The 23598-nt window shown below is 47.4% G+C and overlaps 1 protein-coding gene across 2 annotated transcripts in view; it reads right to left on the reverse strand.

The window, feature by feature from the left end:
• Positions 1–23598, reverse strand: part of PRKCA (protein kinase C alpha) — a 404998-nt gene that overhangs the window by 53629 nt on the left and 327771 nt on the right. For both annotated transcript variants that reach the window (XM_046675327.1, XM_046675328.1), the window contains exons 9-11: positions 3682–3819; positions 2700–2873; positions 361–452 (exon numbers count right to left, since the gene is read on the reverse strand). In XM_046675327.1, coding sequence (XP_046531283.1) covers positions 361–452; positions 2700–2873; positions 3682–3819 — 404 coding nt within the window. The remainder of the gene's footprint in view (positions 1–360; positions 453–2699; positions 2874–3681; positions 3820–23598) is intronic.

Raw genomic sequence — 23598 nt, forward strand, 5'->3', positions numbered from 1 at the left:
CCCGCTCCACTCTGGAGGGCAGGGAGCCACTGGTTCTTTTCACACTCCCAGCATCTGGTGCATTGTGGGTGTGCAAGACCATGTGTTCAAGAAATGAGTAGCTGACTCAATCAATGAGGGTGGAATCGGGTAACAAGGGGTTACATCAGCATCTCCAATCTACTAGAAGCAGAATCAACTTCTCCTTAGGAAACGTTCAGAGGGACCCTGCCAATAAACCTGCCCCCCTGGGAGGTGACAGTGCTCCATCTTGAACCAGACAGAGCTCCACTTTCATATTTCACTCAGCAGAAGTTTCCAGTTGGGAATACTATGGCTGTCTAAATTAAGAGACTCAAAAAAAAAAAAAAAAGTACTCACACTGCTTGTGGTTCCTTAAATTTTCCTACTTGCTGAATGTGGTACATGAGGTCCCCGCCATTGACGTATTCCATGACGAAGTATAGTCGATCCTGAAGACCAAGGTCAAAACGTGAGCAGGACTCCTCCACGGGCACAGCGGCTTCCCTCACTCTGTGCAGACTGTGTTTTGCTTTCTTGTTAGTTAAATGTGGGCCGCACTGGCAGATCTGCTCAGTGCAGCCCTTCAAAACTTTCTTCCCCAAATAAAGAATAAGTCATAAACCCTATTGCACGAGGGCCTTGGGAGGTATAAAGTTATTACATAACTCTGAAATAATGGCTCTGTGAGAACGTGTCTGCCCCCTTCTGGCTACGTGTGCTCCCCATTAGAGTACCGGCCTCAAACGTTCCTCCTTTTCTCCTACACACGTGACACATTTCTATGTTAGAGACGGTGTGAAGAATCCACATGGGCCAATTATTTAATTTTAACTAGTGTTTCTGGTTTGCAGTGTCCAGGAGGCATGCCATAGTAACGTGGTAATGTGTTTAACTGGATGCTTCTGAAAACAAGTCTTGTCAATTACGTGGGGCTTATAAATTGTAAACGCTCAATGATATTTACTGTGGGGGAGGGGACTATAAGTGGAGAGGCTAATCAAATGTTCTTTTGCATCCATAACATGCCTGAATGTTGTTTCTGATTTTCTCTGTCACTGGTATGCTAAGTGTTGGCCCCACCGAGGGAGCATATTAGGGAACCAAATAAATCTGCATACTTATGAGGACATTATGCTGGAACAGATGGGGAGAATGAGAGGGTTTAATAGTGAAATAACTAACAGCACAGCACACGGAGGTAGAAGCTGACCTCTGCTCTCTTCTGGACAGCATCACCATTTACAGAGGTTATTAAACATTAAAGTATTGCACAGGGAGAGAAAAAAATGATGAAGCTGGTGCTAATAAGCAGGAAACAGCTCTGGGATCTTCAATCTCAGCTTTCCTGTTACAAACTTTAATTTCATGTTTATTTCTCTGCTCTGTGGCTTTCTGGAGCCTAATCAGCGTAACCAGGGTTACAGGATCTGGGCTGGGATTCGGGGATGTGGTTCTCTCTCCCTAGCACATTGCTCTCCTCTCCTTGGCGCTGCTTAGGAGCTGCTGGGAGCAGGGCGCTGACCGTGCCGCCAGTGCCAGGCTGACATACAGTGGCCGGCGCCTGACTCTGCAGCCCCACTGCCCATCCAGAGACTGTGTGACTGCCCTGCCATTTTGAGACTCTAAAATCTAAGAGCATTGAGGGGGCGCCTTCCAAGAAATTTTAAAGAGAGGCATAAAATAGAAAGTCAATTTTCGGCCAACGGGAAGTTGAAAATAATCATCATTATAACAGTAACAATTATAGCTACTGATTATTGAGTCATATCTTAAAAAGGACAGCTGCTGAGGAGTGGAAAGCCTGTCTTTGGGAATGCCTCACTACGGTGCTATCTAAATGTTTATATTTCTTGCAGGCTACTTGCAAGCACCATGCCAGAGCCCTGGCCCCACAGCTGGCTGGTTAGTGCTTTGGAACTGTTTTGTCCTCTGTTTAGTTATACTCTATGACAGGGCTCAGCAAACTTTTTCTGTAACGGGCTAGTAAATATTTTAGGCTTTGTGTGTGTCTTGCAACTGTTCAACTCTGCCTCACTAGCATGAAAACAGTGTAGAGGATGAGTAAATGAATGAGCATGGCTGTGTTCCAAGAAAACCATTTATGGACACTGAAATTTGAATTTCATCTAATCTTCACATGTCAGGAAATATTATTCTTCGGGTTTCTTTTCTTTTTTTTTTCTAAGTTTTCTTAGTTCTCATGGGCCATATAGAAACAGGCCTGTTTGCCAACCTCTGCTGTGTGGCATTAAACAAGAACACACTCTTGTAAGAGATCAAGTCTCCTAATGTTCCAACGCAAGGCCCGGCAGCTAGACCAGTGGTTTTAAAAAGCTAGGACTTTGAGTTATTTTATTGTTTTTGTATCTGAAAGTCTTAGCACATTGCCTGCTATGAAGAAAACTTTGATATAACAGTTTGAACTAAATGGAATTAACGTCAAGCCTCTAAGTAGTGGCCACATCACAGAGAAGGGGAGCCCCAAATCTCCCAGGGGCACAAGAGTGAGAGGTTGTCCCCAGGCACTTCTGCTTGGCAGAGAAGAATCGGGGGCTGAGCGGTCCCCAGGTTAGCCCTTTCTCCAGCCTTCTCCACAGGACTAAGGTTGACTCAGGTGTGGAGAACACTTTGGTTCAGGGGTAGCCCGTGAGAGTACGCTGTGTGCTGTGCCACAGATAGACAGCCTGGATCCTTACCACCGTCTGGAAGCAGGAGTGCAGCTGCGTCAGGAACGGGGGCTTGTCAAGCAGGGCCAGGACTCGCTTTTCCACCATGGTGCACTCCACATCGTCATCTTGAATCACCACGTCCTTCTTCAGGATTTTGATAGCATACAACTCTTCTGTTCCCTTCCTGTCAGCAAGCATCACCTGGGAGCAGAGGAAGAGCAACCTGAAAACTTCTAGGCATATGTCTGGTACCGGGGGAGGAGGGGAAACCAGGTCGGGGGACAGTTCATGCAAATCTGTAAATGTGTGATATGACAATATTAATAAAGTTCTACTTTATGAGATTTTGAAATATTGCACATCCCTGCAAATTAAATTCCTCCAGCACTGTACAGTGTCTAAGCTGGCAAGATCTATGCACTGTGTAGGCTATTGTCACACGATGGCGCTATTGTGGCTGCTAAAAGGAATACCCAGCATCATCGGGATCAGTCTTGAATTAAGCACATTTTTCAAGAGCATCCTTGGAGCAAAATGTGACCGACCTTTATAAGCTTTTCATGAGTCAGGAACCAATACAAAAAAAACAGGCAGGACTGCAATCAGTTCCTGAGTCTATCATGAGATTTGAGGCCAGAGAAGCCAAATATAGACATCCAGGCTGAGAGCTGAAGAAACCCAGTTCACTGTCTCTTAATTATTACAAGTGCTTACTACAAGGCAACGTTTAATTTTTAATTGTGAAAATTATTCATTCAACTGGCATTTGGGAGCACCCACTCTGTGCTGATCACTGAAAGGGTGACACACAGTGAATCCTCTGTAGCTTTTTGGATGCAGTTGTTTTTAATGAAACGAAACATTTCATTTTAATGAAAGGAAACATCTGAGAAACCAGTACAGCGAGCAGGGCAATCTAAAGGGCTGCTGTGGAAATCTTGGGGAGAACCGGATCGATTCCAACATTCTCTGCAAAAGCCCAGCCGTGCACAGACTCCTGCTCTCTTACCTTCCCAAAACTGCCCTTCCCCAGCACCATGAGGAAATTGAAGTCGGTGAGTTTCACTCTGTCAAGGTTGTTAGAAGGTTGTCGCCTGTCTTCTGAAGGACTGATCACTTTGTTACCAGCAGGGCCAAGCTTGGCTTTCTAAACAAGCACACATGAGAACAGTCGGTCATTTTTCCAGGGAAAAGACTGATAGAAAAAAGCATGGTGTAACTAAGCTGGCTGGGAGGTGAGAGGTGGGATGGGGCGAGAAAAGGAATCTGAGGGTGATGAAAGATCTACTCATACTTCAGAGGCTTTTCTCACCCTAAGGGCAACACTTGCAAGGTAGCAAAAAATTGCCCCTACCTCTCACGAGATGAGAGGACTCTGTATATGGTTAACCCGAGAATCAAGTCATGGGACTCCACCAGGGGCAGGCAGTTTGTAATCCCTGGATGGAGAAGTTAACTTCTTGGGGAAAATGGTGCTTTGTGACTGTTAACATAATGAAAAAAGTAAACTGTGTACTGATGCTTTTCTTATTTGTAGACTTTCCAGTCTAAGATTAATCTACATGAAGGAAACTTGGACCCAGGCAAAAAGGGAGCATAGTGTCCTCGCAAGGAGAACCGCTTAAATGGCAAGCTGGGGGGATGATTTATTGCCACTTTAAAAGGCACAGTAAGAATAGAGTGTTTAAGTCAAGAGTTGCACTTAGGAAAAGAAATGACGACATGCATGAGAATCTGGTCACATCAAACACACGGCGCCCTTTGAGCCTGAAGGATATTTGGTCAGTGATGTGTGAGTTTTTATAAACTAGACTCGGGCCACACAAAGGCCCTGGAGGGACCACACCCTCATTCTTCTCCCATGGGGAGTTAGTCTCATGTCAGAGGTGAAAAGTCAGAGGGCTCAGCAGAAAAGGAAGGGCAAGTGATCACCTGGGGACATCTAACAGTCAGCAAGGGAGCCCGAGGAGAAGCCTGGTGTGGGCGGAAAGTCTCCCCACAGCCCCTGCCTGCTGAACACCGCCTGACTGACCGTGAGTCTGCTGCCGAGGCCAGGGTCCTGGGGGCTGGCTGAGCCCAAGGGCAAAGACTCCAGCTCTGGATACATTGTTAAGGAGAGAGTGCCTCCCCCTCCCCAAGGCAGCAGACCTAAGGGCACCTTTGAGCTTTGGAGCAGGGACCAGGACATCACTCAAGTCAACATGGTCACCAAGATGGCGCAGGAGGCAAAGGAGGCATTCAGGGGCTTGACTATGCGACCGAAGCACTGGCAACCTCAGTTCTTAGCTCTTGGAGGAAAACGTGGGATTTGCAATTTTTTCCGGCTTTCGAGGAATCATCCACATTCCCTCTTGGAGCCACAGAATCCCTTCATCCCACAATTACTGAGTGAGCCACCTCGTGCCAGGCTCTGTTGAAGAGGCTCTGCATTAGCAGAACGAGCCGCAGTCAGCTGTGTCTGGATCCCCAGCCCTAACTCAGTGCTTGGCACAGGGTGTGCACTCAACATTGTGGCTGAATGAATAAAGAGATGGAGTCTGAATGGGTTCATCAGATGTGATGTTAAGGCGACGCTTTTCTCTGATAAAAATACCTCGTTTGTACAGAGATCAAACCTCACAGCTCGAGTGCATGCTCTGATGACTCAGCATGCCCGTTTAAGCAGAGACATTAAAGTATGGGGGACGGTGGCCCTGACTTTTTTGCTTTGAGGCTGAAAGTATTTAATACAGTTGCACTATAATATTGTCAGTCCATGTGGGAAACACGTGGGAACTTGGGGGCCACTGGAAACATGCTCTCTAAGGACAAAACCTGAACTGTGATGATATATAAACTGGCCTCCCCTTTGACAGAGGAGGGAAGGAATTTCGAGACAGACTTGTGAGAAAGAGTCAGGACTTGACCACTCAGGTAAGGGTTAGAGCCCTCCTGAACCGTAGGACCAGCACCATCCTCCGAACAGACACCCCAGGAACGAGCCCAAGCTGAGAAACTTTCTGGTTTGTGTCTAAATTTAAATGAATAATCAGGAAAGTCAAGTTTGAGATGAGAATACTGACTACGCCACTCTATTCTGCTCTTCTGATTTTTAAAAAGAAAAAAGTTATCAGGAAGAGGCACAAAGAGATTATCAGAAACTTCACAGTAACATCCGAGAAGACGGAAACACAACGGACTCATCGCTCTGACGTGCGTGAAATAGCTGAAGAGCGTTTTCACCTGGGCACAGCTTCCACCTGCAGTGCTGTGTCCTAAGCAGATGCTCCTGACTCAGGGGCCTTCTTCAACAGTCACTGCTCCTTCACCTCTGACCCTTCAACACCACAGCCAGTGCAGTCGGAATGGGGGCAGATGGAGGCGATGGCCTCCAGGAGAGATACGGGGCTTTATACACACATGCATCCCTGCCTCCACTGGGGGCTGTACCCCAACAAGGGCTCTGTGAGTTTTGTGCTGTGATCTTAGTCTAGTTACAGGGACAAGATATTCCCCACAGTCAGGCTCAAGGGATATAAATGCCAAAAAAGCATTGGGGATTTCTGCACCCACATGCAATGTGATCTTAGACTCTGCTCCGAATTCAATCCGTGAGGTTGGGGAGGAACATCCACCAAGGAGACTCCTGCTCTCAGGAGGCGAAGCCAGAGAGAGAAAGGCACCAGCTTCCTGCCCTGCCTGGACAGATGCCACTCTCACGTCTCTGTAGCTGGAAGCAGAGTTGGGTAGAGCAGCGGGTCGTTTGGGAAGGAGACAGGCCAGGCTGCCCACACCAAGTGCATTCACTGTCAGAGAGCTGGCTTCTCAGTGGCCTGGCCTAGAGGGTGAGAAGGGGATTTCTCCCCAGCTTGAGCCAGCCCTGAGATAAGAGCAGCCCTGAGGTCTTCATGCAGCAGCATTTCTTCCACGTCACCTACAGGACACGCCTCAGAGCCATTTCCACGCTGCCACCTGCAGGCCTTGCTGCAGAATGGCATGGGGCCACTCCAACACCGAGCTTCCATGAGCAGCTCTTCTAGGGTAGAAATATCCAGGATACCAAAAGCTCAGTGGTCTAGGACTGACTTGGAGCAAGGCCCCCGGTCATCCCGGGTCTAGTAAACAATGGGGCTGGAGGAGACAGCCAGTGGACCCCGCAGCAGCTGTGTTGCCGGGAGCCTGAGGGCAGGGAAGGCAGAAGACCCCCAGGAGGGTGGTCTACACAGCCCCAGGCCTCGGCCTCCAGACCACTTCCAGGGCCGCCTTTGTCTTGCCAATTCCGACCCTTCCTGGGTCCATGGCTCCCCTCCAGGCAGTCGGAGTGCAATCATGTTCTGTGGAGACTGTGCCTGCAACGCCCCGACCCCCTCTCCTGGCTGACTTCTACCCCCATCCAGGTCCCAGCTCCCCTGTCATTTCTCTGGAGAACCCCTCCCCAAAGACTTCGTGCCCTTCTCCTCACTGCACCCTGGTCTTAACAGCTCACACGGCAACCTGTCAATACCTGCTGATGGTGTGTTTACTGTCGAACGCCTCTTTGAATCTCACTCTACAGCTGATCCATCAGCAGCTCACGTCAAAGCCACCTTCAGATCATGTGCAGGACCCACCCTCTGCTCAGGGCCTTCTTCGCGACCTCTCTGGCCAAGGCGGCCCCACCTCTGGTGCCCCATTTCAGTGACCTCCTCCTCGTGGGTCTCCCTGCTTCCACCCTGTCCCCCTTGCCCTGTTCCCTGGAAGGATCCTGTTCAGTGGGGTGCTGTCCTGGTCCCCTGGCTTCCCATTTGGTGGAGAGAAAAGGTCAAGTCATCACAACGGGTGAGGAGGAGACTGGGCTTGGGGCTGTGACCTTAGCTCCCACCACTCCCCCGGCCCTCTGTCCTAGCCACGCCAGCCTTGCTCCTGCCGCGGGTCTTTGGTCACCCTTTCCATAGGGGCCATGCTGTCCTGTTCACCCACAGAGTCCAACTCAAGGCTCGCCTCTGTCTCCCTGATGCCTCCTCCATCCTGGAATTTCCAGCCTGTGGTAGACACTGTCTCTGCCCTGCCCACGTCCCCCTGAGCTTTGGGCTCTGCACACCTGTGCACACCTGAGGCTGTCTGAGGGTTCTAGTCAGGCGACTTCTGTAGGGCGTGCCCCACAGTTACCATCCTAGGGTGCAGCCCACCACCAGCTGCACACAGAAGTGTGTTCCATGCTGTTTTCCCCTCTCCCCAGCAGGACTGAGCTCCAGCATGGTACCCAGCTGGCTTCCTCGCTCCGCTGGCTCACATCCTACACCCCACCGGGTTTCTTGGGATCCCTTCCCACCTGAACTCCTTGTTCTCAACCCTTGTGGCAGAGTTGGCTTCTGGGGAACTTAGACACGTGTACCTTCTTCCTGGATTCACTGATCTGGCTTCCTCCCTAGACTGTGAGATCCTGAAAGACAGGGACCATCTCACTCATCTTTGTATCTTTAGACCAAGCACTGCGCCAGGCACATAATTACCCACTCAATAAATATCTCATTCATTCGTTCAAAAACATGTCTTCTTTAAGCACTAGGACTTACAGAATTCGAAGAGGCCGAATCATAAACAGTACGGTCATCTTGTGGCCAGCACTAGTCACACAAGATGGCAAATGTTAACACAGAAAAGCAGCTGTTATCCGGTAGGCTGTTTCAGAGAACTGCCCCAGCCTCTGTGCAGGTGGCTGTTCATATATAATCAGAACTCTCCCCCTCAAGCAGTCCCTGGATGTGCTGGGTCAGCCACAGAGAAGGCTGGCTATCATGGCGTCCCTGCTTTTAGGGAGGTCGGCTACACAGCGACCCTCCCCAGAGGCCATGCTGGACTGGCTGGGGCAGTAAGCTGAAACCATGGCCTTGGAAGAGTTTCTCCGAAGGGATAGTCCTCAGATGAGAAGTCCAGCCTGCCCCAGACCCAGCTGGATCTCTGCATGAAGAGCAACAATGAGTCCCTGAGCCGACCCTTTCTTTGAGGTTTTTAATGGGTTGTTTGGCAACTGGTCTCCCAGCAGGACAAAGAGACCTGCCCTTCCTGGCTTGCACACTATGGATATAACTCTGGTTGTCATGAATGTAATTCAGGCTTCAGCAGGAGTGCAAATAAAATCAATATATGTCTAGGGATAAAGCTGAAGCTGAGCCTAACTGCAGAGACTTCAGCAAACCCAAGGAGGCGTAAGGGAAAGGGTGCTGACATCCTTCACTATAGCAACGCAAACACAGCCCAGCACAGCCAGACGCCCTGCCGGGGCACATGAGCCAGTGGGAATTCAAACTGCAGACACAGAAAGCAAGTCTCCTGGACTGATATTCAGAGGAGAGAGAAGAGGCTTGCGCTGGACTGGAGATCGAATGCACGGACGAGCCCATCAGCGATGCTCCTCGCTGGCCCATCCTGGATCTCAAGTTGGATCTCGCTCGTCTCCAACACTCATGTAAAGAAAGCTGATGGAGGATCAGGCGCCGGGCAGCAGTGGATGGGATGGAGATCCATGGCCTGCTGTACCACCATCCTCCCTTGAAGTCCTCTCCCACCTCCCAAAGGTGGAAGGCCCTCTCAGCTCTGATGATGCTTGTCAACCTCTTCAGAGAGCAGTGGCCAAGAGCTCAGGGTTTGGATCTCCACCTCAGCACACGCTGTGTGTGGTCGTGGACAAGTCAACCACTCTGAGTCTCTGATCCTCCATCTGTGAGATGGGATGATTCTGCTGACGTTCTTCTCACAAGGCTCCTGGCAGGAGTAGATGTGAGAACGTTTGGCGTGGTAACTGGTACCCAGCAAGTGTTCACCGCTTGGTGCCTCTTATTATTTCTTCCTATTCACCTCTATTTTCTCAAGGGGCTTAGTGGAGCCCTGGCACAGAATTCTCGCTCAGGACACACATGTTGTTGAACTCATGGGTCCTTGTGTGACTTTAGAACATTCCATCATTTATTCCACAGATATCTATATGTCTGTCATGTCCCAGACATGGGGCCAGGTGCTGAGAAAACCAGACCAATAGGAAGTAGCCTCTCCTCTGAAGAACTTCAGTCCAAAGGTACTGCGGTCTGCATCCCTGCCACTCAAAGCGTGGTCCATGGACCAGCTGCACTGGCATCACCTGGAGGCCTGTCAGACTCTTGGGCCCCAGGTCGGACCTACTGAATCAGGACATGCATTTTTAACAAGACCCTCAAGTGATTCCCATGCACATTTAAGTTTGAGATGTGCTGATTTACGACAGCTGGAATGTTTCTCCAACTTCAAATGTCCCCTCAGAGTCAATGTTCCTGAGACCCTTTCTACCGTTGACAATGTTCAATTATCATATAAAATTGATGGGCAACTCTGGAAAGAGCCCTGGACTTGGATTCCAAACAGCTTGGATCAAATGTCCGCCTTACTCATATTTGCTGTGTGACTCTGGGAAGATTACACTGCTTCTCTGAGCCTCAGATCCCTCAGCTGTAACACGGTGGTAATAAGATTTCTATACCTCTGGGCTATGCTGAAGGTGTAATGAGGAACGCTTTGCAAAAGCCCCCAGTGCAGCACCTCACATCATACCCTTTACCCTGGTTTCCTCCTTTGTCCCAGGAAGACAACACTGTTGGCACGGCCCTTGGCCTCCTGGCATATGCCTCCTCCCTGACTGCACATTGAAGGCCTCCGTGAGCAACTGCAGGTCACCTGGGTCAGGGGTCTGCCTGGTTGACTCATAGACCAGAAACCCTGTGACCCACGGACATGTGTCAAGGCTGCAGATAGGCTCTGCAGGAGCTCAGGACTTGTGGGGAGGCAGAGGCACGTCCCCGTGGGCTTCCAGGCCTCCCAGCGGGGCAGGAGAAGAATCAGGTCTCGGCTCCAGCTGCTCACCCCGATTTCCAGAGCGCCTTCTGTAGCCCCTGTGGGGCTCGGCTAGGACTGGTGCAGGAAAAGACCCTGTCTTATTAAAATGGCATAGAAGTTCTGAGAGAGAAAACAAAAATGGAAACTATGACATATAATGCACAAAACAGAAAAGCGTGACTTTAAATGTTGCAGCTTTAGCATGTTTTTTTTTTTTTTAATAAGGCTAAAACACAGCCTGGTTTACTGGCTATGATGAAACAACTCAGAATCCAGGATTTTTAGGTTCCTTGAAAGATGGCTCATTAGCATTAGGTCTAGTCTGGCATCACGATGCCAAGTGGACCAGCAGGTTGTGAGGAGCAGTACTCTGTCCCCGTCAGACAATTTACTCGTAACCGATGTGCGTCTCATTTTATACAACAGATCTATTCTTTTTTCTTTTCCTGCTTTTTCTCCCCCAAATCCCCCCAGTACATAGTTGTATATTTTAGTTGTGGGTCCTTCTAGTTGTGGCATATGGGACGCCACCTGAACATGGCCTAATGAGCAGTGCCATGTCCGCGCCCAGGATCTAAACCCTGGGCCGCCGAAGCGGAGCTCGAGAACTTAACCACTCGGCCTTGGGGGCGGCCCCCACAACAGATCTATTCTTGAAAAGACATAATAGTTTGCAATCGTTTAAGGTATTCAAAATTTAAAGGACTCCTATGATGGCATTTCTGTAAAGCAAATCACACAAAGTGAATGTGAATATTGCAAATTCAAATTCTCGCAGTTGGGGTTGAGCATGGCATGTGTGTCAAACGCCTGTGTCTGAGGAGTTGTCCACGTGTATTGTGAGAGGCTGCCCACATTCGGCCCATTATTAGGGGGTTTTTCAAATTAAAACTGAGAGGAGGATGTGCCAAACTACTGCGCTGTGTACCCAACGAGGGATGGGGTTACGAGAGATGTTCATTTTCTATTAGGTGGGACCATTTGCAGCTGCTGAGATGTGAGATCGGTCCTACAGTCATGGAAATTCCAAATGATTTAGCGTAATACCATAGATACTCTGCAATGTTTGAACTTTGTATGATGATTATATACTAGCTTTGGTATGTGGGAAAACAGGCAATAAAGACATGGGGGAAGTGTGTAATCATAAATCGCCAGCCTCTAACACAACAGCACCCCGCCTAGCAATTCTTCCAAGAGGTGCTGACTATCTTCGGTAGAAATCCAACCCATGAAGTATGCTTTAACGCTAAACTACATCCCATTGTAAATGTGGCCATTCGTACCTATTTTGTGAATGTTCATTAATAATACCGTATCTCCCAGCATAAAAGAAAACATGGCTTTGATGAATATATTTATCAAAGATGTTTGCAAAGTGTAGAGAGATGAACCTGACATAACAGAAGGTTCTTTATACTTCTAAGATTCCAAGGGCAGACAGGCCAACAATAACTAACCATAAAAGCAATGAGTAATTCTGTATTTCTTCCACATTTTTTTTTCTACAATGAAAATATCCTGTATTCAGCACTTATCTGAACAACCCTGGCAATACAAGACTGATGGTGTTTTGGTGCTGCTCCATAAACCCAGGCATGGGTAACAGAAATAGCCATGCCATGCGTAGCTAAGGACCTTAGCATAGCATCTTACCTCTAAAGCAACGTATTCAGCTGCACCCACTGAAACATTAAGAGAAATCACGCAGTTTCAGGAGAAGAAACCCACAAAGGAACCGGGAAGGAGTTTTCAACGATACCGTTAAGGGAATAGGGCTGTGTGTTTCTAAGAAGCCATGAGTCACGTCTATTACCTCCTACTCAGTAACCTGGCAACGGATGAAGATGATACGACTTTGTGGGCATTATAGCCTCCTGGGTAACACAGCTGGAGGAGATAAAATGCCCGTGGTTCTCTGGTGGCCAGTTTTTCATCTTCTGGAATATGCCAAGCATGCTAGCTGCCTTGGGGCCTTTGCACTGTCTGCTCCTCTGGCCCACCAGACAGGATGCTTTCCTGTCTCACCTCAGGTGCAGCTTTAAGTATACGGCTTCCACATGGCATTCATCATCCTTTCCCAGGCTGTGTATTCCCTTACATTCTTCTCACTGCCTGTTATACATTTCTCTTTCTCCATCCACTGGAGGGAGTGCCAGGACCCCATCTGTTCTGTTCCCTGATGTCCTCCAGGGCCCAGGAGAGCGCCTGGGGTGTCGTGGTCCTTTGGATACTTTTAGAACCAATGGATGAGCATGTACATGGGGAAGGCAATTACTTCTAATATAAAAATGTTTTAAAGGCAGAGTTATTGCTTTTAAATAATTTCTATAACAAAGTTGCTGCTTGTTATAAAAGTAATACATGTGTACATTTTAGAAAATTCAACATGCAAGGATAAGAAAAAAAAAGACAATTCAAATCATCCATAATTTTATCACCTGCACATAATCATTGTTAACATTTTGGTGACTATTCTTCTAATTCTTTCTTTTCATGTTTTTTTCTTTGATGTATATAGAATTATATGGTTTGTAACCTTTCCTCCCTGCTGTGTTGTGAACTTCTTTTCATGTTATAAGCACTCTTCTACCACATGACTTTCGTGACAACAGCCCACTGTGCGGCTCTACTGCAGTTTATTTAACTACTCCCCTACTGTTGGACACCTAGGTTGTTTCCAATTTTCACCGTTTTCAATAACATGCAGATGAACAATTTTGTAGTCCAAATCTCTATGAATATACCCGGTCTCTCCAGGATAGATTCCTGATGTGGAATTGCTGGGTCAAGAGGTACAGGTATAGCAAAGGCTGGTGCCCAAGGCCAGACATTTTAATCCGACCATGAAAAGTCAGAGAGAAAAGAAGGAAACCCAGAGAGTCAAGGTAGCCTAAAACCTGAAGGCAGGACCTTGGTTTCTTCTAGGTCGTGTGTCTAATTTCGTGGTTGGACTCTCAAGAGTATTTTTTTTTTTCCGATTTGGCAATCTAATCTGCAATTGCAACCTGGAGGCATGGGGCCAGGCGAGCTCTCCCATACAACTGTGTCAACATCTGCTGATTGCAGTTTTCTCCTAGAGTCGGGAATCACAGGTGTGCCTCAGTTCTCCTGCTGGCAAGTGCAGAGAGCACCTCAGAACTCAGGACTGTCAGTCATAGAAGGTTCCTTGGGAAGGGCTGACCTGCCTTTGGTACAGGTGAAGACAGTGAGGGTAGAGAGCGACCCCCACTCCCTACGGCCACTGAACTGGGTTGTGGCAGTGTTGGGGGAGGAAGAGAAGGATGCTACTATCCTCTACGTTGGTCCTTGAAACCAGACCCTGGATCATTCTGCTGAGGTCACTCCCCTGTGCTAAGAGGTGCCCCTTCTGGGATGTCATCTTTTACCAACAGCACAATGGGGACAGGGCTTTCAGTATTTGAACAGAACTTGGAGATAAGCTGATCAAGGCCACCCACATTACAGACGAGGAGCCTGAGGCCTGGGGGGCTAAGTGATGTGTCTAAGTCAATTTTCCTTCCTGGAAACCAGAACGCTGGTCTTTGAATTCCGTGCTCATCCTCCTAAATCAAAAATAGGCAAATATTTTCCGGAAAGGGGCACATAGTAAATATTTTTGGCTTTGCAAGCCAAATACTGTCTCTGTAGTATCTACCAGATTCTGCCATTATAGTGTGAGAGCTACATGAATGACTGAGTGAATGAGTGTGGCTGGGTTCCAGTAAAACCTTATTTACAAAAACAGGCAGCAGCCAGAATGTGGCCCGTGGGCTGTAGTTTGCCTATCTCCCTACATCATGCAGGTTTCTTAAATCATCCTCATTTGCAGTTAAATTTAAACAAAACGTCTCTATCTCCTTGCTAACCTCTCAGAACAGCCACAATTAAGAACCTCAAGTGCACTCAGATTAAATTACTATTCAGTCTTTTCCATGATGCTTGAGATGCCGACTAGTCCAGGAAAAAAACTGTTTGCAGCCAAACAATGTAGTGAGTGGAGTAGACATTCAGTGGAGCAGAAATTTAAGGGAAACCACATTCAGTCATTTTCTTAATGAGAAATATTTTTATGGACACATCCACTTAGGCTGCTGCCACTGCTGAATTCACGGGAAGCCAGCAGGCATCTGTTGTCATGGCAACCGAGCCATACTCTAAGGAGAAACGCGGCATCCGTGACACAGCAGCACTTTGCCCAATGCAGAAAACACGAAGTGCTTCGTTCTATCTGTACTGAGTGTTATTCGCTCTAGTATCCTGCTGTGCTGTTGTCTTTACAGCCAACCTGGTCTTCCCATCTCCCAGAGTTGTCCACTGATGCTGACACAAATCTTCTTAGGCTGACTAATCTGTGATTTTCAGGTTGCGGTAGTCAACCTACGGATCTACTAAAAAGGTCTCAGGAAGGCTGCTGCCATGTTTTCCCCAGTTTCTAAGAGTCCAGCCTCAGGTGAGGGTCCCGGGACCAAAAACTTACCCTTTCTAAGTTTTTCTATCTGCAAAAACCCGTCTTTCTCTCTCACCTGTTTGCTGATGGCGCCCACTCCTCTGATACCTGCCTTAGAGGAAGGCCCAATGTGAGTGGATGTGCATGGCATGTCACTGTCAGGGCACGTTTGGTACTTAGTAACTTTTTGAAACAACCTAGAGAGACCCTGGACCTCTTGCCTTTTCAGCATCTCAATGATTCCCCCAAATCAAGGAACAACTGGGTGCACAAAGTATGATTCCCATCTTCACGTCCGTCAGAAAGTAAAGAGATGCAGGCACAAGTTCATTGCTCTCTTCCGCGGGCAGGTTTCATGGACTCTTCTATTTGCAAGTCTTTACTGCCCTCTTGTGGTATTTATTTTCTGGACTGACTGCACTTTGACTGGGATGTTTTAGCAGAAACACGCCTAAGGTTCACTAGTCTGGCCCACAGAGGTAAAGGTCCCATAAATGCTGTGAAACAGCACAAACAAGACACGACTTCTATCTTCCCAGATACACCTTTACGGAAGATGCCTCAAATCTCTAATGCGGGAGCCGGGCCTTTGCACAATGCCAGGGGAATGTGTACTGATGCAGAAAGTGTGTTTTAGAATCTCCAGGTGCTTTATTTCTAGAAAAGAGCAAAACCCCAACCACTTCTAGACCTCTCTGTGTCTCCTGAATCTTTTCCCAAAGCTTCAACTGCGCCCGGACTTTGCAAGTTGCCTATGCAGGAAGTGCGGAAAGGGAGGCAGTGAGGGCTGTAGGGGGGCCCTGGAGTGGTCCCAGAAAGCCGCACTGTTTATCTTAAAGGCAGAAACACAGAACAACCTGGGAAATAACGAGAAACGATGATAGCCACAGGGGGGCAGATTCAACGAAAAAGCCACCACTGGGGAAATTCAACCGGAGCTAAATGATCACAGAACAGCAGCTCCTGAAGTCAATAAAAACAACAACAAAAAACCCCATCAAGCCACAACTGACAATAAAGCTCAGATCCCTGTGGAAAGTTCCAGACACTTCCCTGCAGCTCTGGGCAGCGGCTGCAGGAAAGGTGGGCAGGACTGGGCATCTAGTGAAAGAGGGGTGAACCTCCCATCCACACGGAGGTAAAACCACCACCATAATGATCCTTTCCCCAAAATGCTGGATGTCTGCTCAATTACTCAATTTAAGTTTTTTCATAAAATGTCTGACAGCAGCAAGCATTTGGAAAGTGGGGCCGACTGCAATTAAATTTAGCACAAAATTTCCATAATCGTTGATTTCATCCTATCTTCATGGAGTGTTTTTAAAAACCACACCAGTTTTTAAAAACGAGGGACCTAATTATAGCTCAGTGGGACACCTGCTTCCCAGGCTGGTGGCAGCTGCGCAGGTTCGGGCTGGCCTCTGGGCCCCCTGTGGCTGACAGGGAAGCTTGGAGGGGACTCAACACGGTGACGAGCATGGGATGTGGGGTCCGCCACATGTGGACTGGAAGACGGTTTCGGTATCGTTGACTTCTCTGAGGCCTCAGTTTCTTCATCTGTAAGATGGACTGAAACTCCCAACCTTGTCCTACATGGGGAGCCCTCCCTTCCTACAGTGAGGGGGACGTAATCAGAGTTCAGGAGCTGCTGCCAGGCTGCAGCATCAGAAGAGAGACTCCTCTGAAAGGAAGCGAGCAGAGAGGGGCAGAGATGAAGCACAGGGACAAGACCCGTCATGAGAGTGGGGGGCTCCTCAGCTGCCCTCAGGGGACACGGCTGAGCAGTCCAGTGTTTGCTGGAAGGGCAGGTCTCCAGGGCAGGAGGGCCTTTTGAAGAGGAGCTTTGGGGGAGGATGTGTAAGGGTGCGATTTGGGGTGGGGGGGAAGGATGCTCCCTGCTATGGGAGTGGATGGGGCTTTTGTGTCAATAGGCCAGGGAAGAGCCAGAAAAATGTAAAATAATTCAATTACTGTGACCCCATGGGACCCACAGGCTGCTGGGGCCTGAGGAAATGCATGTTACAAAGGAACACCCCTAGTAAGAAGTGAGACCACGGCTGCACCCCCTACCAAAGCCGTCAGCTCTGCACAATCGGCTGTCCACCCACGGCCACTGGCCAGAGCTGCGGAGAGTCCTTCCTGCAAGTTTCTTTCCAGTCTGTCAACAGAGAGAAATGGTCTCTGGGGGCCGGCCCTGGACTGATTATGGACAAGTCTATTTTCAGGGAAGCTGAAGATGAGTTCGTGAACAAGCGGGAGACAAGAGGTGTGAGTGCTCGATGGGACTCCCCTTCCACCGCCTGGGTCAGGGTGAGTTTCCAACACGCAGGGGACACTTTCTTTCTCAGGGAGAATAATGTGTTTCTTGTCTTAAGACTCATAACAAAAGGCACAGGAAACATCAAAAATGTGCACCAACACAAAGCATGTTAGAAAAGAAGCTGCCGACTGGTCTCCTCTCCATCCTGTTCTTAAATGAACTCAGCCCGGCCTCACTTCCCGGCTGTGGGCGGGAGTGGTGGGGCCGCAATTCCTCTCTGACAGCTCCTTGTACATGGGGGGGTCGCCCAACTTGGGGCCCATGAGTGGCTGAGAAAGCACGACAAAGGGTTTGCTTCAACTTGGTGATGGCTTCTCAGAAAACAGCCCTGCACAGTGGCACTTCCATTAGAAAAGACCCCTAACTCGTCCTGCCTGGGGGTGAGAAGTGGGAGAATGCTGAGAACAGTGACAGCAGCAGACACTTAGCCAGGCATTGTTCTCAGCACTTTTTGTATTTACTCATTTAATCCTCTCAACAACCCTATGAGGTTGGCTTTCATCACCCCCATTTTAGAGATGGAGAAACTGAGGTAGGGAGATGAGCTAAGAGACCCAAGGCCACACAGCTGGGAGGTGGTGGGGCTGAGATTCGAACCCAGGCAGACTGACGCTTCACCACTACCCCGTGCTGCATCCTGGGAGTGACGAGGTAAGAGCTGTGTTGCCCAGCACGCGGGGGACAGGACAGTCCCTCTGAAGAGGGGGACAGCCCTTCCCCAAAGTTGGGAGGGGCCACGGTTCACCTGCCAGGAGGGGACCTAAGAGGTGAAAGCTTGATCCTAATCCTTTTTGTTTTTTCCCTCCCTTTCTTATTTCCTTTTCCAGCCACATCTGAGTTTTGCACCAGCACCTAGCTTTTCCTACATGTTGTGAAACACAGCCCCATAATATGTACATTATTTTTCCCTGGAATAAAAGTTTCCAACATAATAACAAAGACAAAAACTTGTTGTAATGTCACGTCACACAGGCCAAAGGCGTTTGGGTCACAAGAAGGATCCGAGGACCCAAGTGTGAGTTTATTACATTAGAGTAGAGGTGTCCTCTGAAATAACAAGGTATAAGATGACAGGAGATTTATTTGCTTTTATGCAGAAGCTGTCAGGACATCCCAGAATGATCAAGAGGTGTCTGCTTACTCTGAGGACGTGGGATGTTGGTGCCCTAAGGGAAGAAATCGCCCGGGGGCTCAGTGTGTTCAAGTGTGGCCGACTTCTGAAGACGTTTCTCCAAAATGAACACACTGCATTGAATGACAGGGTTTTACAAAACAAACGACAGGAGGGCGGCAACAACAGGAGTCTTGAAAGGCGGAAATTTTCACACATGATAGTTACCACACTCCGCAAGACTTGTGAAACCTCAAAGAATATTTCTTTCTTTCCCATTTCGAATAACTCTAGGTCACTAATCTCACCTTATCTAGAGATCAGAGACTTTAAAAACATTCCTTATTAGATGTTTTCTTTAGTCCAGTGTTTTTTAAAGAGTATTATGAGTTGATTCTAGCTTGTGGTAGAGGATGGGATCTCCTCGCAAATTCTTTACTCAAGTAGTATTTGAATTTTTAAATCTTCCAGTTGGTTCCAATATGAATACGCTGTAAGAATCTAGAGCTGATTTTAATTATTAACAAAGGCAATAATACACTGAGAGCACAGCTGGTCCATGGCCTTACCGAGCTCCCCCAAAGAGAGTGGTGTTGTCAGAAATGACAATAGACCAGATTTTTAAAATAATTTACATGCAAGTTGCAAAGTTCCATTGGATAGTTGGGGGATAGAATGGTTGATTAGTTACAACAATTAAGTGGGTGAGGAAGAAATTAAAAAATGGGAAAAATGGAGTATAGTGAGTAGTATGAAGCCAGGCATTAAGAATGTCAGAACCATTTGATTTCAGCTCATGACATATTACACTACATCTTCTACATAAACGCACACACGTAGTGTAAGTACGCCATATTGATTGCATGCTAATGTAGATGTAGGCCCATATAAAACTGAAGATGAGTCTTCATACGTGACCAGAAACATATATTAACAGAAAGAAAGGAAAATGTGTTGTCAATTTAAAGATGCACTCTTTCTGTTCATTTGATGCTTTCAAAATAGACTTGAACTTATCTTTAATCATTCATAGGAGATTTCAATATTACCTTGGTAAAATTTTAAATGAGCCTAATCTGAAGAGAAGGAAGGACCGTATACTCTCTGGGTGATCAATACACAGCATTTTTCCTCACTGGGGGACCACGGCCATTTGGACAGGAGAGCACAGACTAAGACACAGGTAGGCACGAGTTTCAAGCTACCAGAACACACAGTGCATCGTTAAGTGGAGAGCATGGCTGGGGGCTCAGGCTTGGGAGCCACAAAAACCAGGAAGTTTTTGTGGAAGGAGGGGTGGAAGAGGACCGAGTGCAGGGAGATCTACCTTTAAGAAGCGGACATGACATCCCTGTAAAAGACAGGAGAAGGAGAAAAACTGCTCGGTTAGTAGGGGAGATGTTAGAAATACAGGAAAACAGCACCATGAGAGAAATCAAGATCGAGTACCACACACCATAGGTTCCATTGACGATGCAGACAGAAAGCACGGGGCAGAGACAGTCAGCTCCAGACACAGCATGAGGGTCAGGGAGAGAAGGAAGTGACCCTTCAGATGGGCACTGCTCCAGGGGCTCAGCAGCTGCAGGTCTGATTTGGCCCTTGGAGGGGTAGAAACTCACTCTTCTTTGTACAAATGCTGAAAAGGCTAGTATCAAACCACACGGGGCCAAGACTCTTCTCTCTCGTTCCTGTGGTGTTTATGTGGCCAGACATGGTACCACGCCAACAGCTCCACTACGTTCATGTGTGTCTCTTTTGGTTTTGGCAAATCCATACGATGGAATAATGGGTATTTGGTTAATTCAATGTTTGAGGTAGTACACAGCTAGTTACCTGATACTTTTATACACAGGTTGCCATTATTCAATAAATTAGAATAAAGCCAAACTCGCTTACCATTAAAACTGTTTGTAAAAAAAGGTATTTTTTTTCCTGATGATTCAGAAGGCTCTTCAGTATCTTGAAGCGCCTAAGACAACTGGTGCAATATAAATTGGTCGGGCAGCTGGTTAACCAAGTTCTGGTTGATTGAACACCAGGTAACTAGGTTTTGCCCTTCAGTCACATCTCTTTTGATCTTTCAATTTCTGTCTTAAAAAAACCCATCATGACTGGATAATTTATTTTCTCAAGTACTCATGTGAGAAAAATAAGTTGAAACCATATTAACAGAGAATTCTATAGAAGCAGTCACAGGGTTAATCCTACACATTCATACAGCGTGTGAGTTAGCTTTTGGGAGAAAACTTGCAAGAGCGCTTGGTTTTCTGAACCTAAATTCCAGAGCCTGAAAGGGCCACAACATCCCTGAGCCTGAAGAGACAGGAGATCAGAAACAAACTGATGGTACTTGTACTTAGAAGGCTTTGTCTACAAAGATAGGAAACTGGTCAAACCACGAATTTTACATCTCTTTGAACGGGTATGGATAGACGACGTTCTTTTACATCTTATAATTGTGCTCCTTTAAATCTGTAATCACAAATCTATTTATAATTGTTCTTAAAATAGGCCATTTTGTTCCAATCCCCAAAACTCTATTTTAGGCTAGAGATCTTAATCCACATCAAGTTTAAAGGGAACTAAGAATCACAACAAAACATCCTTATTGGAATCCTGGTGTTGGAAAGAACCCTAGGGGAAATTTAATGCAGCTTTCTCCTGTACCTTTCTGATAGGGTTGTCCAATCTTTGCTTGAATACCTTTAAGTATAGAGGACTCTGGATGGGCTGAGGTACTCCGAGAAGTGCATGGCATGGCTTTAGAAGGGTCCTACCTCCAACTTCCATCTGCAGTAGGTCATCTGCTTCTGCTGGGAGACAAACATCCTCTAGCCGAGACACTAATGCAAATGCTGTGCAGCTTCACAGCCTTTTTTTTTTTTTTTTAAGATTTTTATTTTTTTTATTTTTTCCTTTTTCTCCCCAAAGCCCCCCAGTACATAGTTGTATATTTCTCATTGTGGGTTCTTCTAGTTGTGGTATGTGGGACGCTGCCTCAGCGTGGTTTGATGAGCAGTGCCATGTCCGCGCCCAGGATTCGAACCAACAAAACACTGGGCCGCCTGCAGCGGAGCGCGCGAACTTAACCACTCGGCCACGGGGCCAGCCCCAGCTTCACAGCCTTCTAACAGCCCCTGGGCAGTTATTCTTTGAGTCAAATGGAGTCAAAGAACTATAAGCTGTTTTATGCTTTGACATGACAAACCACACTAAATCTCCTTTTGGAAAAAAAAATCCAAAGGAAAGGCTTACGAAGTGAATCAGCCAGACTCCCATATCCCCTCTCCACATGTCTGCAAGAGCTCCCAGAGGGAACGCATCCCGGACTGCAGGCCCGGGTGTTGCGGTGGGAGATAAGGGAGCAAAACATCTCAGCTCAAAGTGAAGATGTAAATGTCAGCTGTACTTGCTGCCTAAATGTTAACTACTTGGTTTTCAATTAAATGTTAAAGACATGACAGTCATTGACTTCGGGGAGTTCCTGAGCATCGGCACTCTGTGACCCCCACCTGGTTGGTTTGATGAGCTGGTAAGAGCCGCAGTCGCTGTACATCAAGGCAATGGTGTTAAAGGCAAAGAGACCTCATTCATAAAAAGAAAACCATCAACAAAACCAAAATAAAACACCCACAAACTGGGGGCTCAGTTTGGAAGGAGGGGTGAAAGAGGACCAAGTGCAGGGAGATCTACCTTTAAGAAGACAAACACCCCACTCATAAGTTCCTAGGCCTCATTTTGGGAGCCATCATTTTGAGTTCTCTGTGGTCCCAAGTCCTGGTTAATGCCATGTTATGCCAGGCGAGCCATAATCTTTCTAGCAGTGAGGTTGGATATGTGTCTTGAGAGCTGGACATACTGGTACCTGGACAAAGAACTGACTTGTGGCCTGAGTCAGACACGTGCTCATCTAGGTTAGCTACTGGACGTGGGCTGAGAAGAAAGTTCTGCTTCTCCTCCAGTATGAGTCAGGAATATTATCCACAGAGTGGAGATGAAGCAAAAGGCCTCATATCCCCTATTACGACTCAGCAGCACTCCTAAGAACAAGGTTCATGTCTTAACTCTCTATCCCCAGGGACTGTGCTTGACACAGAGTAGATGCAGCATTAACCAGCCCGAAATTTCCAGAACTAGCCATTTCTGGAACCACAGAGAGTGTGGAAAAGGCGCTGGTTCATCTCCAAGAGTGACCATATTCATCACGCATATGGGTTCTGCCCAACTGCTAAAGGGATTTGGGTATGTGAGGGGAGGAGACTCTGGGGGCTACAGAATGCCCTCTGCCCTGCAAGACCTCTACCGCCTCCCTGGATAAGTGGGCTCAGACCTCCTCCCCTTGGTTGTCAAGGAAAGCCAGGTGGAAGGTGGATTCCTAATGGGGCTTGATGTTTAGATTTCAAAGCATTTAGAGCAGGGCCCAAGGTTCTCACTCTGGAAACAGGAAGGTGACAAACCTTACAGGTGTGTCCAGCAAGTGAGCAGCCTTTAGTTTACAGAATGAGAATTCGGAGCAGCTTAAAAGGCTTGAGAATTATGTAAAGGTCTGGGGAGGATTTGAAGAGCTTGAGACAGAGGGAAGTGGAGGAGAAGGGAGAGCCTTTCCGAGGGAACATCAGCAAGTACTGAGATCATGAAAGAGCATGATATATGCAGGGGGGTGGGGAGCGGGAAACATCCGTGTCACAGGGAGGGGGACTGAAAGGGACAGGAAATGAGACAGAAGCATCATCCTAGACAGGAGATCTGGGTGCTGCTACCAACTAGCTTGACAAAGACTCTTCTGTGCTTTTGTTTTCCCATCAATAAAGATGATTTTAAACATCCCTCTCAGTTCTAATATTCTAGTATTCCACTATTCCAGGGGTCAGTAAACTTCTTCTGTAAAGGACCAGATAGCATATATTTTAGACTTTGTGGGCCACATAGTCTCCAGTCAATGACTCAACCTGGCCGTTGTAGTATGAAAGGAGCCATAGACAATAAATGAATGAATGAATGAATGAATGTGATTGTGTTAATAAAATTCTATCTTTTGTTAGTGCTGTTGAGTTGATTCCCACTCTTAGTGACCCTGTGTACAGCAGAGCGGAGCCCCGTCCCATCTTTTGCGCCATCCTCTCACCTTTCAGCGCTGTATCAGACGGTGCTCTGCTGCTATTCATAGGGTTTTCATGGCCAATTATTTTTGGAAGTAGGTGGCCAGGTCCTTCTTCCT

This window comes from Equus quagga, chromosome 11 (genome assembly GCF_021613505.1).
Source record: "Equus quagga isolate Etosha38 chromosome 11, UCLA_HA_Equagga_1.0, whole genome shotgun sequence".
Lineage (NCBI taxonomy): Eukaryota > Metazoa > Chordata > Mammalia > Perissodactyla > Equidae > Equus > Equus quagga.